General features: G+C 33.7%; 1 protein-coding gene across 1 annotated transcript; it reads left to right on the forward strand.

Annotated features, from left to right (window-relative positions):
* The first annotated feature begins 11,383 nt into the window (after positions 1-11,383).
* LOC130981316 (uncharacterized) lies at positions 11,384-13,380 on the forward strand. Its single transcript, XM_057904912.1, has 2 exons — positions 11,384-13,286; positions 13,346-13,380. The coding sequence occupies exons 1-2, from the start codon at positions 11,384-11,386 to the stop codon at positions 13,378-13,380; spliced, it is 1,938 nt and encodes a 645-aa protein (XP_057760895.1).
* The last annotated feature ends 3,666 nt before the right edge of the window (positions 13,381-17,046 follow it).

Genomic DNA, 17,046 nt, shown 5'->3' on the forward strand with positions numbered 1-17,046 from the left:
TTTTGTTTGTTTTCTATTTTTTGAGTCTTTTTCTTAATTCATAATTAATAAAATTTAAAGTTTATGCCTTAAAGATATGAATGTCCTATGAATCCATCACCTCTCTTAAATGAAAAATGCTTTAATCACAAAAGAACAAGAAGTACAGGATTTCGAATTTATCCTTGAAACTAGTTGAATTAGTTTGATGTGGTGACAATACTTTTTGTTTTCTGAATGAATGCTTGAACAGTGCATATGTCTTTTGAATTTGTTGTTTTGAGAATGTTAAAATTGTTGGCTCTTGAAAGAATGAAGGAAAAAGAGAACTGTTATTGAGGATCTAAAAAATCATCAGATTGATTCTTGAAGCAAGAAAAAGCAATGGATACAAAAAAAATTCGAAAAAAAAAAGAGAAAAAGAAAGAAAAAGAAAGAAAAAGAAAGAAATAAAGTTGTGATCCAAGGCAAAAAGAGTGTGCTTAAGAACCCTGGACACCTCTAATTGGGGACTCTAGCAAAGCTGGGTCACAATCTGAAAAGGTTCACCCAATTATGTGTCTGTGGCATGTATGTATCCGGTGGTAATACTGGAAGACAGAGTGCTTTGGGCCACAGCCAAGACTCATACACTAGCTATGTTCAAGAATCATTATACTTAACTAGGAGAATCAATAACACTATCTGAGTTCTGAGTTCCTAAAGATGCCAATCATTCTGAACTGCAAAGGATAAAGTGAGATGCCAAAACTGTTCGGAAGCAAAAAGCTAGTGGTCCCGCTCATCTAATTGGAACTATGTTTCTTTGATATTTTGGAGTCTATAGTATATTCTCTTCTTTTTATTCTATTTTGATTTTCAGTTGCTTGAGGACAAGCAACAATTTAAGTTAGGTGTTGTGATGAGCGGATAATTTATACGCTTTTTGGCATTGTTTTTAGTATGTTTTTAATACGATTTAGTTAGTTTTTAGTATATTTTTATTAGTTTTTAATTAAAATTCACTTTTCTGGACTTTACTATGAGTTTGTGTGTTTTTCTGTGATTTCAGGTATTTTCTGGCTGAAATTAAGGGTCCTGAGCAAAAATCTGATTCAGAGACTGAAAAGGACTGCAGATGCTATTGGATTCTGACCTCCCTGCACTCGAAGTGGATTTTCTGGAGCTACAGAAGCCCAATTGGCGCGCTCTCAACGGCATTGGAAAGTAGACATCCTGGGCTTTCCAGCAATATATAATAGTCCATACTTTGCCCGAGATTTGATGGCCCAAACCGGCGTTGCAAATCAGCCTCAGAACTTCCAGCGTTTAACGCTGGAACTGGCATAAAACTTGGAGTTAAACGCCCAAACTGGCATGAAAGCTGGCGTTTAACTCCAGAAAAGGTCTCTACACATAAAAGCTTCGATGCTCAGCCCAAGCACACACTAAGTGGACCCAGAAGTGGATTTTTACGTCATTTACTCATTTCTGTATACCCTAGGTTACTAGTTCACTATTAATAGGATCTTTTGACATTGTATCTGTACCTCATGACACTTTACACGTTTCTTTGTGTACCTTCCACGGCATGAGTCTCTAAACCCCATGGTTGGGGGTGAGGAGCTTTGCTGTGTCTTGATGGATTAATGCAATTACTACTGTTTTTCATTCAATCATGCTTGCTTCCATTCTAAAATATTACTTGTTCTTAAACCGGATGAATGTGATGATCCGTGACACTCATCATCATTCTCAACTATGAACGTGTGCCTGACAACCACCTCCGTTCTACCTTAGATTAAGTAGATATCTCTTGGATTCTTTAATCAGAATCTTCGTGGTATAAGCTAGAACTGATGGCGGCATTCAAGAGAATCCGGAAGGTCTAAACCTTGTCTGTGGTATTCTGAGTAGGATTCAATGATTGAATGACTGTGACAAGCTTCAAACTCCTAAGGGCGGGGCGTTAGTGACAGACGCAAAAGAATCACTGGATTCTATTCCGGCCTGATTGAGAACCGACAGATGGATAGCCGTGCCGTGACAGGGTGCGTTGAACATTTCCACTGAGAGGATGGGAGGTAGCCATTGACAACGGTGAAACCCTACATACAGCTTGCCATGGAAGGAGCCTTGCGTGTTTGATGAAGAAGACAGTAGGAAAGCAGAGATTCAGAAGATGGAGCATCTCCAAAACCTCAACCTATTCCCCATTACTGCATAACAAGTACTTATTTCATGTTCTTTTGCTTTTCACAATCAACCCTGATAATTTCTGATATCCTGACTAAGATTTACAAGATAACCATAGCTTGCTTCAAGCCGACAATCTCCGTGGGATCGACCCTTACTCACGTAAGGTATTACTTGGACGACCCAGTGCACTTGCTGGTTAGTTGTGCGGGGTTGCAAAAGTGTGATTGCAATTTCGTGCACCAGATAACAAAACCATGCTAATTCATAGGCTAAATGTGACAAAAGGTTATCAAAATACTCTAAATTCAATACAAAACAAACCGTCAAATTGGGGTTTGTCAACCGCTCACAACGATCTTCCATAGGTTGTAGTCAATGGATTGGATGAAGATCCTTATCCTTTCTTTCCAGTAGGAATAGTTCTTCCCGTTGAAGAAAGGTGGTCGGTTGTTTGACTGACCTTCAGTGAGGGTGTAGGCAACTGTGGTTGTGCCTAAGTTGTTCGCCATTGGATCTTTGCTCCAAGCGGTTAAGCTTGATTCTTGAGACCTTAGCTCCTGATACCAATTGAAGGTTGTGGTAGGCTTAGAGAAGGGGGGGTTGAATCTATGCCATCCTTTTAAGTTGCTGTTTTGACCCTTTTTAAGCAAAGTTACAAATCTGATTCTGTTTGAACTCAGCAGCGGAAATTTATGAGACAATTCCTTTTTGTCTCATGAATATCAGAAAACAGAACATGACAGAGAAGAAAAAGCTAACACCAGCATATATCCTGGTTCGGTTGCTTTGTGCTATGCAACCTACATCCAGTCTCCTCCACAAATATGGAAGAATTTCACTATAGTTAACAGTATTACATACACCAATTTCACACTCAAGTTCTAACCTAACTTGACATTGGCTATGCTAATACCTAACTATTTACCCTTAGTGCTAACCCAACTAAGAAAGGGATACTAAACAGGTACAAGATACAAAACACTTAACCAACCTAAAGAAATCAGAAAATAACTCTAGGCTTTTCTCTCAAGTGTTTCACTCAGCCTTTTTCAACTCTTGGCTTTTTTTCAAGCTTTCTCACAATGCCTTTTCTCTCAAGAAATTACAGAAAGATAAGCTTAGAAAAGTACATAACAATCAGAAAAACATGAAGGAGATTGACTTCATCAACAGCCTCTGTGCTATGCGAAAAAACCAGATTAGCAAGCCTCTGATTCAGTTCTTCATACTGGCGGAATGCACCTTTGAATAGGTTACACTGTCCAGTTAGTTGAACTTCTTCAAAGAGCTCTCTCAGAACAAACTTTCAAACTCTGGTTTTCTCTCCTTGCTTCAGAATGAACAACAAGCTTCTTTTTATCTCCTTGCATGTTCCTTGGTTCTTCCTCCAAGGTCAACATCTTGAGCCTTGAGCTTCACCAACCCACAAGCTCACTTTTTCTTCTCAATCATCAAAGTAGAACCTTTCCTTCTGACTTTTTCAACTTGACCGAAAGCCATGAAGGAGTAACCGAAATTGTTTTCCAATGGTCAACCAAATCTGAACCATAGAGATGCAACTTGGTCCCCAAGAATCTCTTGTGACCGTGGATTTGTAGCAGTGAAGAACAGAGATCAACTTTTTCTTTGAATGCCATTTTCGGATAGAACATAGAGTAGGGAAGAAAGGATGAAGATCTGATGCATGCAAGATGAGATGAATTACCTTTCTTAAGCTTGATTTGTATTAGATTTTCTGCTTTAGCTTCTGTGCTTCAAGCTTAGATTTTCTCTTTCTTACTTCTTTGGTTACTGGCTTATGGAGGAAGCTTTTCTTCTCTTTCTCTTTCTTACTTTACTGAAGTCTTGATGTGACTTGATTAGAGAGGAGAGTAACGTTGCTTTGGTTGGAGCAAGATGGTGGAAAATTGAAAACAATTTCAAGCTTGGATCGGGTTCTTCTCTTTTTGGCACGTGGTGCCTTGCTATGCTTCTTTGTTTGATATGAATGACTTGGGCTTGTCTTTATTCACACTTTCCATTCAACCCATTAGCTTTGTTTTGTTATTCATTCAACTTGGGCTGCCAAAATTGAATTATGGCCTGCAACATAACATAAATAATTAGCAATGTATACTTATTAATTTTAACAACTCTATTTATTAATTTTGCCAAAAATAATATTTGTCATCACTAATTAATTTAGTTAATTTCTTAATTCAACAACATTTCCATTGTTGCTGAATATGTAGAAGTAGTTATATAAATTCTCTATATGCTGGGGCAGAGGACTTTGGCAATGCCATGACCCCACTATCACTAATGTTTTGATTATCTCAATTTTATTCAATTAAGTTTGCACTTTTGATTTTCACAATTGTTAATAATTTTGTTATGGTTTCCCTGCTATTCCCAAACTGTGCAACATGCTTTTCTTTAACTTTGTAGGTGGAGTGTATACTGTATAACAAATTCCCATGACTGTTGACATTTATTATTAGCAACCGTGAACTGTTGTTTATTTGACCGAATCCTCCAAGAACTGTAGTAAAACGAATTTAAGTGGGGATTAAGGATGTATTCATAAGCTATACGGTTTTCTATTCCACCTTAAAAATAAATCCAACTTCTAAAATGTGTGTCGCCTCTTTTGATTTTCCTTTTTATCTTTATTTCCTTTTCAGATTACAGCCTAAGCAGAATCGATTTAGGTTATCCATCTAAAGTCTAAACTTCCCAATTTTATCTCGTTATCTATTAGAAGAAGTTCCACACATCAAGATGCTGTCTTTTTTATGCTAAAGCATGTGATGACACTTGATGTCAAAACTCGAGATATTGCGTGTGAAGAAAAGATAAAGGACATGGAGAAGAAGAAGAAAATGAAAGAGGTCATGATTCTTGTTACTATTGTATTTTTGTGGCGATAATTAATGATAGGAGTCGGAGCTGCAATTGCTTTTGATGGCTGCCAAATAGCCGCCAAATAGCCAAAGAGAGTTTTAATTTGGATTTATTTTGTTGAATGCTTCTGTTGACTCAGTTGATTCTTATAGTGGATTTTGGTATGCTGGTTTTTTATTACTATAATTTTCAAGATAAATATTCCTCTATTGATGATGTTTGCAGGTTTTGGGAGAAAGAAAGAGGCTAAATTTTTGTGGCAATGTGCAATATATTCCAGTATTTGGAGCATTTGGCTAGAACAGTCGTCTTCGTACATTTCATGACAGGATTCACAGGAAAAGTTGTTTGTTTGGGATAGAAAAAGGTGTTTAGCATCTGTGTCTAAAATATATGATTTTTTCAGACATGATGAGAGATTGGAAGTTGCCGTTCATTGAAGCTTCCGAACTTGTTTGTATTTCCAATGGTTTGGAGAAACTCTTTCCTCCACCCATTTGTACTTTTCTCTCAATACATTAATGATATTCTTTCTTTTGTTATCAAGAAAAAAATATATAAAATAAATAGCTAGAATGATGCTATTGAGAACTCCGAAATAAATATTTGTAACATTTATCTGTGGATTTATCTATCTATGAAAAAATAGAGCTGTGTTTGGTTTCAAAATAGGCCCAACCAAAATGAGAAACAGATTAAGCATGAAAAACTCGGCTATTTTTTTTCGATATGAGATTAAGTTTGGTGTAATGCTGGGTTATGGAATTTGAGAGAGTTTTACACTGTTGTGACAAGTGAAGGGAAGAAATCGGACGGTCCGATTTATTGCAGTTAAAAGGGGACACAAATTCGATTTGTGGTTCATAAAAGGCAGTGCATGAAAATCGGACCCACCGATTTCATGCTTTACGTTCAAATTTTTTTGGGTCCAAAGAAATCGGACCCAACAATTTTTTTGCTAGATGCGAAAAAATTTTACAAGTCATGAAATCAGACCCACTGATTTTTAAGTCATCACATTTGTGTAAAGCACCATTACTCTCATAATTATGTGATACTCTATCTTCTTCCCAATATGAAAAATAAAAAAGTGGAAAAACTCTAGAAGAAATTAAATGCAATATATATTATCAAAAGGGTTAATGAGTGAGAAGTTATCAATGTGACTAAGTGCTATCGATTAGGGTAAATAGTTTAAATAAGTTACTTTTAAAAAAATAACTTAAATAATAAATAATTATTATTAAAAATAATTTGTAAATAAATTATTTTGTATTTAAATTTTTAATTTTAAAAATATTTATTTTATAAAAATATGATAAAAAGTAACTATATTATGGAAGAAGTTATTTTTTTAATTTTTTTATAAATTTTTAAATAATTTTTTAAAAAACTATAATTTAATTTTAAAAATTATATCAAATATTAATATTATTATTTTTTATAAATTAAAAATTTAAAAAAATTACTTTTGAACCTTCCGAAACGGCCTTATTCAACTTTGATCCAGGAAAGAGATAATGATTCATTTTCTATCCTCTTTAAGTGCGTGTTGAGGAAGCAGGTTAGCAGGAACCAACACATACTTGATCACTGTCGCTTCCATTTTTCGTTTTTCTAGATTATCTCTGCAATTACTGTTACTACTTTGCTTCTAATATTAAATTATTAATTTATATATATTTATAAATATTATGTATCTTAAATAGTTACCCCACCACATTCATATGGTGGACATGTAGCCTGCTAAAATATGCGCCACCTCTAATCTCTCTCTATTATCATTGTTGGTCTGTTATTATTCTTGATTTACTTCAATTTTTTTGTTAATAATTATTCAATTTTTATAGTTATTGCTGTTATAATTTTTGTTAATTTGTTAATGATTGTTGTTGTAGTCGTCATTGTTTTCGTTGATTTATTAAATATTTTGATAATAATTATTCAATTTTTGTTAATAATTTTTTTAATTTTTTGTTAAGTATTATTAAATTTTTTGGTATGTAATTGTATATTAAATTTATTTGCCTAGCTATTATTATTTTTTATTACTTCAATTTTTTGTTAATAATTATTTAGTTTTTGTAGTTATTGCTGGTATGGTTCTTATTAATTTATTAGTGATTGTTAATGTTGCTGACATTGTTCTTATTAATTTGTTAAATTTTTTTATAATAATTATTCAATTTTTGTTAATAATTTTTTTTGCTAATTTTTTGTTAGGCGTTATTAATCTTTTTACTATATAGTTATATATTGAATTTATTTGTCTAGTTGTTATTGAATTTATTTGCTGTTATAATTCTTGATTACTTCAAATTTTTTTTATAATAATTGTTTAGTTTTTGTTAATAATTCTTTTGCTAATTTTTTGTTTGAATAATTAAATTTAAATATTTAAAATTATATATTAAATTTTGAAACATTTTTTTAAATTAAAATTTAAGTTTACCGTCAAATTTACTGTCAATTAAATCTGTCGGTAACAAACTCCAGAATTTCGCAATTAAAATTTTATATATGTCGAAAATTAGCGGCAGACGAAAAAATCTCCAATAAATAGTTATCGGCGAAATTTATACCGGCAGATTTTTTTGATAATTTCGACAATAAATCGTACAATTTTCAGAATTTTCTTTATAGTGTCTCATGCTTGTGAATTGATCCTTTTTTCATATTGGTCATTGCATCATTAAACTCTTGATCAGTGGTTACTTTGGCACATTACGAAAATGATCCCTTTAGTTTTTTACCCTTTAGTTCAGGTTTCTCCACATGTGCATACAACAAAATTTATGCTTAACACCCGGCATGATATCTTGTAATATTGGTATTAGTCCCTACATTGAAGAGTAGATTAAATAATTAGAAGATATTCATGCAATGATATAAAGAAATTAACATGACAAATAAAAATTCATAGTGCATATATCACCTTTTGCTGGTAAGATATAAAAACTCATTTATTCTCATTATAGTCCCCTATGTCGATATATAATTCTTAAAGAAAGAATCTCCAATTTTTCCTTATCTGTCTACATTCATAATCCAATATGCAATTGGAAATAGTTGGTTGTTCGCATTTTGAGAAATAATTGTTAGTAATTGTCCTCCAAAGTAACTTTTTAGAAAAGTCACATCCAATGATATAAAGGGTCTACATCTTGCCATAAATTCATTCGTGGGAGCAGTCAAACAAACATACAATTTCATGAACTTTGGTAACCTATCCGACTTTGGGATGTTCCTATGTTTGCTTTTGACCCAGAATTAACCTTCATTATCTCATGCAGATAGTCTTTCAACCGTATGTATTGATCCTTTTCCGTGCCTTCAATGATATCTTTTACCTTTTTTATAGCCCTATACATCATCTTCTGACCCACAGAAATATCATACTCAATCTTAAACCACTCTTGTGCCTCTTTCAGTAACATGTTGAGATAGATTCTGAACTTTGATACCAGTTCTTCAGAAATTCAAACACATGTGACTGACTTACTCTTGTTGCTTTTCAGGTAAATATGTTCATCTATAAAGGTCTTAATTTAAAACAAAGGTAGATATTTGGTCCTAGCACAATAATACAACTAAGGACAATTGGTGTCATAGCATATCACTCTGTACTTCTTCTTCTCATTTCTAAGATAGAAGATCTGTCTCCCAATTTGTATGTTGTGCTTTTGCACTGCTGCTTTAAAGTGGTCCATTGTCTCAAACTTCATGTTCAACTCTAGAGTAATTTTTCATACGGTGTGTACGAGTTATGTTGAGAAAATACAGCTTTTGCTTCATCATCTAACCCAAGAGGGCTACATAGTTCTTTATACTCGTATTGATATATTTCAGGTCCATTGTCTTCATCTTCTATATTCGGATTAGGCACCTCTACTCTTGGTGCTTTATTGTCCCTTCCAAGAACAATTCTCTGTCCAGAAAGTTGAAGCCTTAGATGATTTCTTCTTCTGTTTGGATTTTCAATTGTTTGTGTAACATCATCTGTCACAAAACTGTTAAGAAAGGTAAGCAACTCGTGCAACTTATGCAATGATACAACATGTTTCACAGCAATAGTACACCATTTTTCGAAAAAATTATCTAAGTAAACATAATAAAAAGGTTTACCTATTGTGTTTTCTGTTACAACTTCTGTCACGATCTCATCCACAATTGATTGATCCAAATTAGCACCTTTGTTAGCATCATGAGAAGCACTTTGATTGCGGTCTTTGTTGGCACCTTCATTACTAACATCATTAGCATCATTCTCATATGTGGTTTCATCTACTGTTTCAACTTGTCTAGATTCACCACTTCTTTTTTCTTGGGGTAAACCATATGGTGGTGGTCTTGGATGCCTCTTTCTAACCTTCTTAACGCTCTTCTCTGGAGCTGATGCAATTCCGATTTCATTATTCCATTTACTTCATTCACAGCTTCATTCATAGAACCATTCACACTTTCATTCAACTCATTAACCTCAACATTCCTCTCATTCACTATCACATTGGGCTCATTCACAACTTCATTATCCTTATTCATTTCAACAGTAACTTCATTCTCCTTCTCATTAATCTCACCAATTTTCTTATTAGTAACTTCATCTTCGTACATATTATCAGCAGGTGAATTGATTTCATTTACACTCTCACTACTACCATTAGAGACCACATCTTTCTCAATAATGTCAAGGTTGATATTAATAGGGTGGTCAAAATAAAGATGAACAATGTTATCATTCTTCATAGCACTCTCACGCATCCTCATAACTTCAATATCCATCCTAAGAACTCTCAGGCCGTTGGCTAAATCTAGATCAGGTTTCGACCAATAAACTTCATTATATGCAAGGTAACCCCAAGTCTAGAAATAAGCCTTCAACAAAAAATAAATTGCATGTTTTCACATTCACCCTATGAATATTAGTTATTAAACCCTCTTCGTATGTGACATTACCGTCCCCATTCCTTTGTAAAGAACCTATGTGATGATACACAACTATAATTAGACGATCCATCTAAAATATTATAGAAGGAAGATAGAATGAATAAACTAGAAGTATAGTCATATGTCTTTGATAGTGGCAAAAAAAGGGGTTTACATCCTTAACGACTATAGCAATGTTGTAAGTGCAGAAAACAAACAACAAACATGATGAACTACCAAAACAATCAAAGTCATCATAAAGTTGTCCACAAAAGCAACGTACATAAAACCATCGTAAGGTCATTTACAGCGAAGAGTAAAGTCACAAAGATGCTCTTTGCAATCCTTTGCACTTAAAGTTCCAGATTCATCAATGTCTCTCACGTGTCATGTCCTTTCTTTCTTTTTCGCGCCAAGATCGACTTTCACAGCAATCGTCTCTCACTCTTTATGTGACCTTTTAGTTTAACTCTTAGTGAAAAAATGGAAGACTTAGTCAGAGTAACTAATAATAAGGGTAGATAATTAGGACAAATCTAAATTGATTTAGGAATTTTTCAGGTAGGATTAGAATTTATTTAATTAAAAATTTCAACTCAAAACAAATTGCCTTGTCATCAAATCACGGTGGCCATCTCAACATCGTTTTGACTGGAAATGTGCTCCAACAAGTTTAGGGACACACTTGTCAAATTTTAAAATCTTTGAAGGACCATTCTATCAATAACAAAAGTCATGTATCATTTTGTCAGTATCAAAATTTTTCGGGTACCAATTTAATATTTACCTCTTTTACTTTATATAAAAATCAGCTATAACCTTAATTTGTTTATATATCTATAAGAATATTATATTTTTGTTTTAGTTTAATGTCTCTTGAGAAAAAAATTATATTTTACTATTTTTTATCCTTCTGGTTACTCAAGAATTTAATTAAATTTCTGAATTTAATATACAATTTAATTTTAACATATTTTTATAATTAGTTTCTACTTAAAATGAGTTGAACACAATAGTCCAATAAAAAAAATCTCCACTTCCTTAACATTTTTTTTCGGGCAATTTACTAAAATAAACAAACTGGTTGAAATGTTTACCCAAATACATAAAATGTAATCCTCCTACGTGAATGTGCAAAACGAATTATATGTAATCCGTGGCAAGTTAGCACGGTTTAGGATTTACATGTAAACCGTGGGAGGTTCCCACGGTTTAGGAAGAAGGCAAGGCATGCATAAACCGTGGTAGGTTACCACGGTTTATGAGGAAAAAGAGATGAATATAAACCTCTATGACCTACCACGGTTTATGTAGGAGGAGTGATGTGCATAATACCCTGAATGTTCCCACGGTTTACAATCACTGAAACTCTATATATATGTGAGTGATTCAAGCTCCATAAGAGATCATTTTCACAATGGCAAGTGAGGGAGAGAGTTTTCTAGCCTTAGTGCATTGCTGTGGCAAAATTAAAAAAAGCAAAAGCGAGGGTGTGAAGTTCACTGATAGAGAACCACTGAGTGTTTTCATCAGTTCGTCAAGCTCCTTATCAGATTTGAAGAACAGCATCTTGCAGAAGCTTGGCGTGTTTGGTAGCAAGTGGGTGAAGAAACTATACTACAAGATCCCCATCGCAGTTGTCTCGACCGGTGTTAAGTATGATACCTTTGTGGTTAAGGCTGATGAAGATCTTAGGGTTTTGTTCCATTGCGTAAGGAGTTTTCCGGAGATCAGAATCCATGAGTTGTTCGCGAAGTTGGAGGTCGGTGTTGAAAGTTCTGGGGCATCCGCTCCAGTTCCTGGCTCGACTGCCGCCGGAGGTGCATCTAGTTCGATGCCGACCGTCAGACCGTATCATCCACCAATAGCGTCCCCTTCATTCGCAGTGGATTTAGGCCGAAGAGAGGTTGTTGGTTCTGTAACTTTGGAGAATGCACCAGTCGATCAGCCTCCTCATGATGTCGGCACTGGGGGTGGCCTGTTAACTTATATGGAAGGATTTGGTGGACCCGATCGAGTAGAGAACGCAATGTGTGACGATGACTCTGAGCAGGAGCCTGTTGATATCGCAGGGGACAGCGACGATGACACAGGTGCAAATCCACATACGCAGCATATGCCTTCAACTTCTGCCTCTCAACAGTACCCTCCACACTTCTCGACACTAAACTTGGATGCTCTGGCTGAACAGGAGGACGGAGGTAACATAGTCGGGGGCTCTTCTACAGAATTTCAGATCGGGCAATCATTCCAAAACAAAGATGAAGCTGTGCTGAGTGTGAAGGACTATAGCATCCGGCGAGGTGTTGAGTACAGAGTCATCGAATCAGATCATCTGAAGTATCATGGAAAATGCAAGGAATTCGAGAAGGGTTGTACTTGGTTGATTCGAGTAGCCCTGCGTGCACGCAAGGGCACTTGGGAGGTTAGGAGGTATAACGGGCCACACACATGCTTGGCAACCTCTATTTCGAGTGATCACCGTCAGCTGGATTACCACGTTATCTGTGCGAGGATTCTTCCGTTGGTTAGGGCAGACGCTGCGGTTACGGTAAAGGTTTTGCAAGAAGCTACAGAAGCTGATTACGGGTTCCGGCCTAGCTACAGGAAGGTCTGGATGGCCAAGCAGAAGGCAGTGGCACAAATATATGGCGATTGGGAACAGTCGTACGCGGACCTGCCACGTTGGATGTTAGGGGTCCAGTCAACAATGCCTGGAACAATCACGGTGTTGAAGACCTCTCCCGTTCGGCTTCGTGGTGAGATTGACGAGTCGACGGTGTACTTTCACCGACTTTTCTGGACATTTCCACCGTGCATTGAGGCATTCCGTCATTGCAAGCCCCTTGTCAGTATTGATGGTACCCACCTGTATGGTAAGTATGGAGGAACGCTTCTGTTGGCAATAGCGCAGGATGGGAACTCGAACATCCTGCCGATAGCATTTGCCCTTGTGGAGGGTGAGAATGCAGAGTCGTGGTCATTCTTCTTGTCCAACCTACGAGAGCATGTAACTCCTCAGGAGGGTATTCTTGTTATCTCCGACAGGCATAATGGAATCAAGGCAGCGCTTGAGGCACCGGAGAATGGCTGGCTCCCTCCCCGTGCTTTCCGAGCGTACTGTATTCAGCATGTGGCGGCCAATTTTGCCCTTACGTTCAAAGGTAAGGACTCAAGGAGGATGCTTGTGAATGCTGCCTACGCAAAGACTGAAGCAGAGTTCTATTACTGGTTTGACATCATGCGGACTGAGAATCCAGCAATGTGTGACTGGGCCAACCGGATGGAGTACGACAAATGGACCCAACATGAGGATAGTGGTCGACGGTTCGGGCACATGACAACCAACATTAGTGAATGTGTGAACTCGGTGTTAAAGGGAACTCGCAACCTCCCGGTCACATCTTTGGCTAAGTCAACTTACGGGAGGCTTGCTCAGCTATTTGTGGTCCGCGGACAACAGCATCAGAATATAGGCACGAGCGTATACACGCACGGTCTCATCACTAGCATCTGCTGGGAGAACCCGGAACCTCTCATGGAACCATGTGTAGCACACTGTCATCTGCTTAACTTTACTCTGTGGAGGTAACTCCCCAAACAACTCCCGGAACCACACCCATGCTGGCCTACCGTGTTCCATCAGATTCTCAAACTCGGTCAGACACCCACTAACGGGCTCACCATCGATCGGCAAACCAAGCTGATATGCCACATCTTGCAAAGTAATACTGCACTCCCCAAAAGGCATGTGGAAGGTGTGCGTCTTAGGACGCCACCGCTCAATAAATGCGCTAAGGAGAGGCTCATCGACCCAGAACCACTGACTGTTAAGCCTAGCCAAATGATACAACCCCACTGTCTCCAGATAGGGTATAATCCGATCGTGTAACGGCATATTCTGTTGTCTTCTGACGCCGCTAATAACCCTAGCAGGCTGCAAAATGTGGGTAAAAAAAACCTTCAACATACATCCATCACTAAAACCATCAAACATAACTTATAAAAAATTACTAGAATAACAATAAAAATAATAAAATTAAATTCTACTAACAATAACCATGGTCATAGCAATTTCTAACCTACGAGTAATATTTCTACTAACAATAACAATAATAATATTAATATTTATATAAATAAGTCTAATCAGAATAACAATAAGGATAAACATAAGAAAATATATTTTTACCAACAATAATCCTAATAATATCAATATTTATATAAATAATATTTGTAGAAATAACAATAAGAATAAAAAAAAATTATTCTTGCTAACCATAACCATAATAATATCAATTTCTATATAAACAATTATATTTATATTAACAATAACCATAACAATATCAATATTTATATAAATAATATTAATCAGAATAACAATTTAAATAAACATAAAAAAATAATTTTACAAATAATAACGCTCATAATGTCAACATTTATATAAATAACATTACTAACAATATTAATAAATATGTTAATAATAATAACTTACCTCTTCATCGAGGTATCCTGCCACGTGAGCAACACCATTTAGTCGGTACAAGCGATCCTCAGACTCCACTGGCTCCATCGGATTCCTCCTTCAAACCTTCAAAGCTTTTCCAAAAGCTCCTCTCAACACAACAACTTTCAAAATTTTTTGGTGAAGCAAATGAACCGTGAAAGCCTTCAGCGGATTACATATTTATATACTACAACGCATAAACCGTGGGAGCTTACAGGGGTTTATGCTTATGCAAACTTGTTCATAAACCGCGGTAGGTTACCGGGTTTTATATTCATATCATTCTCTTCATAAACCGTGGTAAGCTACCACGGTTTATGCATGAAATGCAATGTTCCAAAACCGTTGGAACCTCCCACGGTTTACGTAGAAAACCAAAACCGTGCTAACTTGCCACGGATTACATATAATTCATTTTGCACATTCAAGTAACAGGATTCCATTTTATGTATTTGGGTAAACATTTCAAACAGTTTGTTTATTTTAGTAAATTGCCCTTTTTATTCCATAGACCATTAGTCAGACAACAAAAAATATAGTTATAAATTTTCTTTTTTTAAGTAATCAGCTATGTTGTGCGAATATAAAGAAATTATCTACCACAAAAAATATAAATAATTGTGTTTAAAAAATATTAATGTAAACAAAAATATTTATATTAAAACATAAATTCTAATTTTATTTTAAATTTAAATGTATAATTTAAAAAATTAATTACATAAATAAAATAAATTATATATTTTTTATTATTCTATCTTTGTATTTTATTTATTTATTTATTTCAATTTATTAAAGATAATGTTCATATTTTAATCGGGTAAAACACATAATTAAACCAAACCTAACTTAATATTACAGAATTCATCGAAATAAAAAATGTTACATAAATCTTCTCAATTACCTCTTTATATGAATCGAATGAGTCAAATTAGATTTAACTCTCAATGTAAATTACTAAATCGAAACACACTGGTTCGATTTATGCATACATGCATGCTATCCTAATAAATCTAATCAGAAGAGAGTAATTAGATTTACTAGGACAGCATGCCTTCATGAATAAATCGAACCAATGTATTTCGATTTACAAGATGTAATTTGAGAAAAATAATTAAAATACTATATCAACAATATTATCATTTAATTTATGAAATTAAGTATAAAAATTATTTCTTTAAAATATTGATACACTATACATATACGTACATTAAGATTTTTTAAATAAATATTTTATTTATGAATATAAATAATTTGTAGCATATTTACCAATTTTTATTTTTTTACATGTTCTGTTTGTCATGTAAACAAATTAAGATTACTTATATCTCATTTACACTGTAAACGATATAAGATACTATTTTATTTGGAATTATCTCATTTACAAACGAGATAATAGAATTAAAAAAAATACACATAATAAGATAAATTTATAGTTATCTCATTTATACCGTAAATGAGATATATGAAGTTATAAATATAAAAATATAATTTTTATAAATATAAAAATATATATTTTTTTAAAAATAATAAAACAATATTAATAATTTAATTTAGACCAATTTTCAAAAATAAAAATTGATATATTTTATTACTATTTAAATTGACTTTAATTAAATTATATCTTATTTATATTTTAAATTTTAAATTAATAATTTTTTTATATTTATTTATACTGAACTTTTTAAAATAGATGGTTTCAAATAATAGTAGAAATAGATGGTTAGTTTTAAATTACTAACATACATTGTAAAAAATCACTAATTTTGAGAAAAATAGATAAATTTACATAAAACTAGTAATTTAAAACTGTCCATTTAAAATAAGTTCATTATATTTCTAAAAACTAACACATTTGAATTTTTTATTATACATGATCAAATAAAATTTATCAAATTTTTATTTTTTTATAATTTTTATTCTTTTTGAATACTAATTTTTTTAATACTAATTTAAATGTGTTGATTTTTATAAAATAATGTGTTAGTTTTAAATGAACAATTTTAAATTACATCGATTTTTTTTAGAAATTAGTAATTTTTGTTTGTGTACGTTACTATCTAAAATAATGTTTAAAATTTTAAACCTAACTAGAACGAAAAAAATTGAATACGAGAATTTAGTGCAATCATAAATATGGAGAATCGAAGAAAGTAGAAACCATATGTGAGTAGTGTATAATTATTGATAATTATTTAAATTATCAAATGAATAAAAAAATTATAATTATTAAAAAACTTACATAAATCTTTTCAATTACCTCTTTACGTAAATCAAATGAGTCAGACTAGATTTAATTCTTTATATAAATCTAATTAATCACCTTGTTTTAATTTATGCATGCTGCTTAATTTATGCATGCTGTTCTAGTAAATTGAAATAGGGGATTAAATTTACTAGATACTGCATGCATAAATCAAACTAGCGTGTTTCGATTTACATAAAGAATTAAATCTAGTCTGACTCATTCGATTTACATAAAAAAATTATCAAAAAAATTTATATAATTTTCTTTTATTTGGATAAATTGTATAATATTGAGTTGGATTTAATTTAATTTTGTGTTTTACCCTATTTTA

The sequence above is a fragment of the Arachis stenosperma genome, chromosome 5, assembly GCF_014773155.1.
Source record: "Arachis stenosperma cultivar V10309 chromosome 5, arast.V10309.gnm1.PFL2, whole genome shotgun sequence".
Classification (NCBI taxonomy): domain Eukaryota; kingdom Viridiplantae; phylum Streptophyta; class Magnoliopsida; order Fabales; family Fabaceae; genus Arachis; species Arachis stenosperma.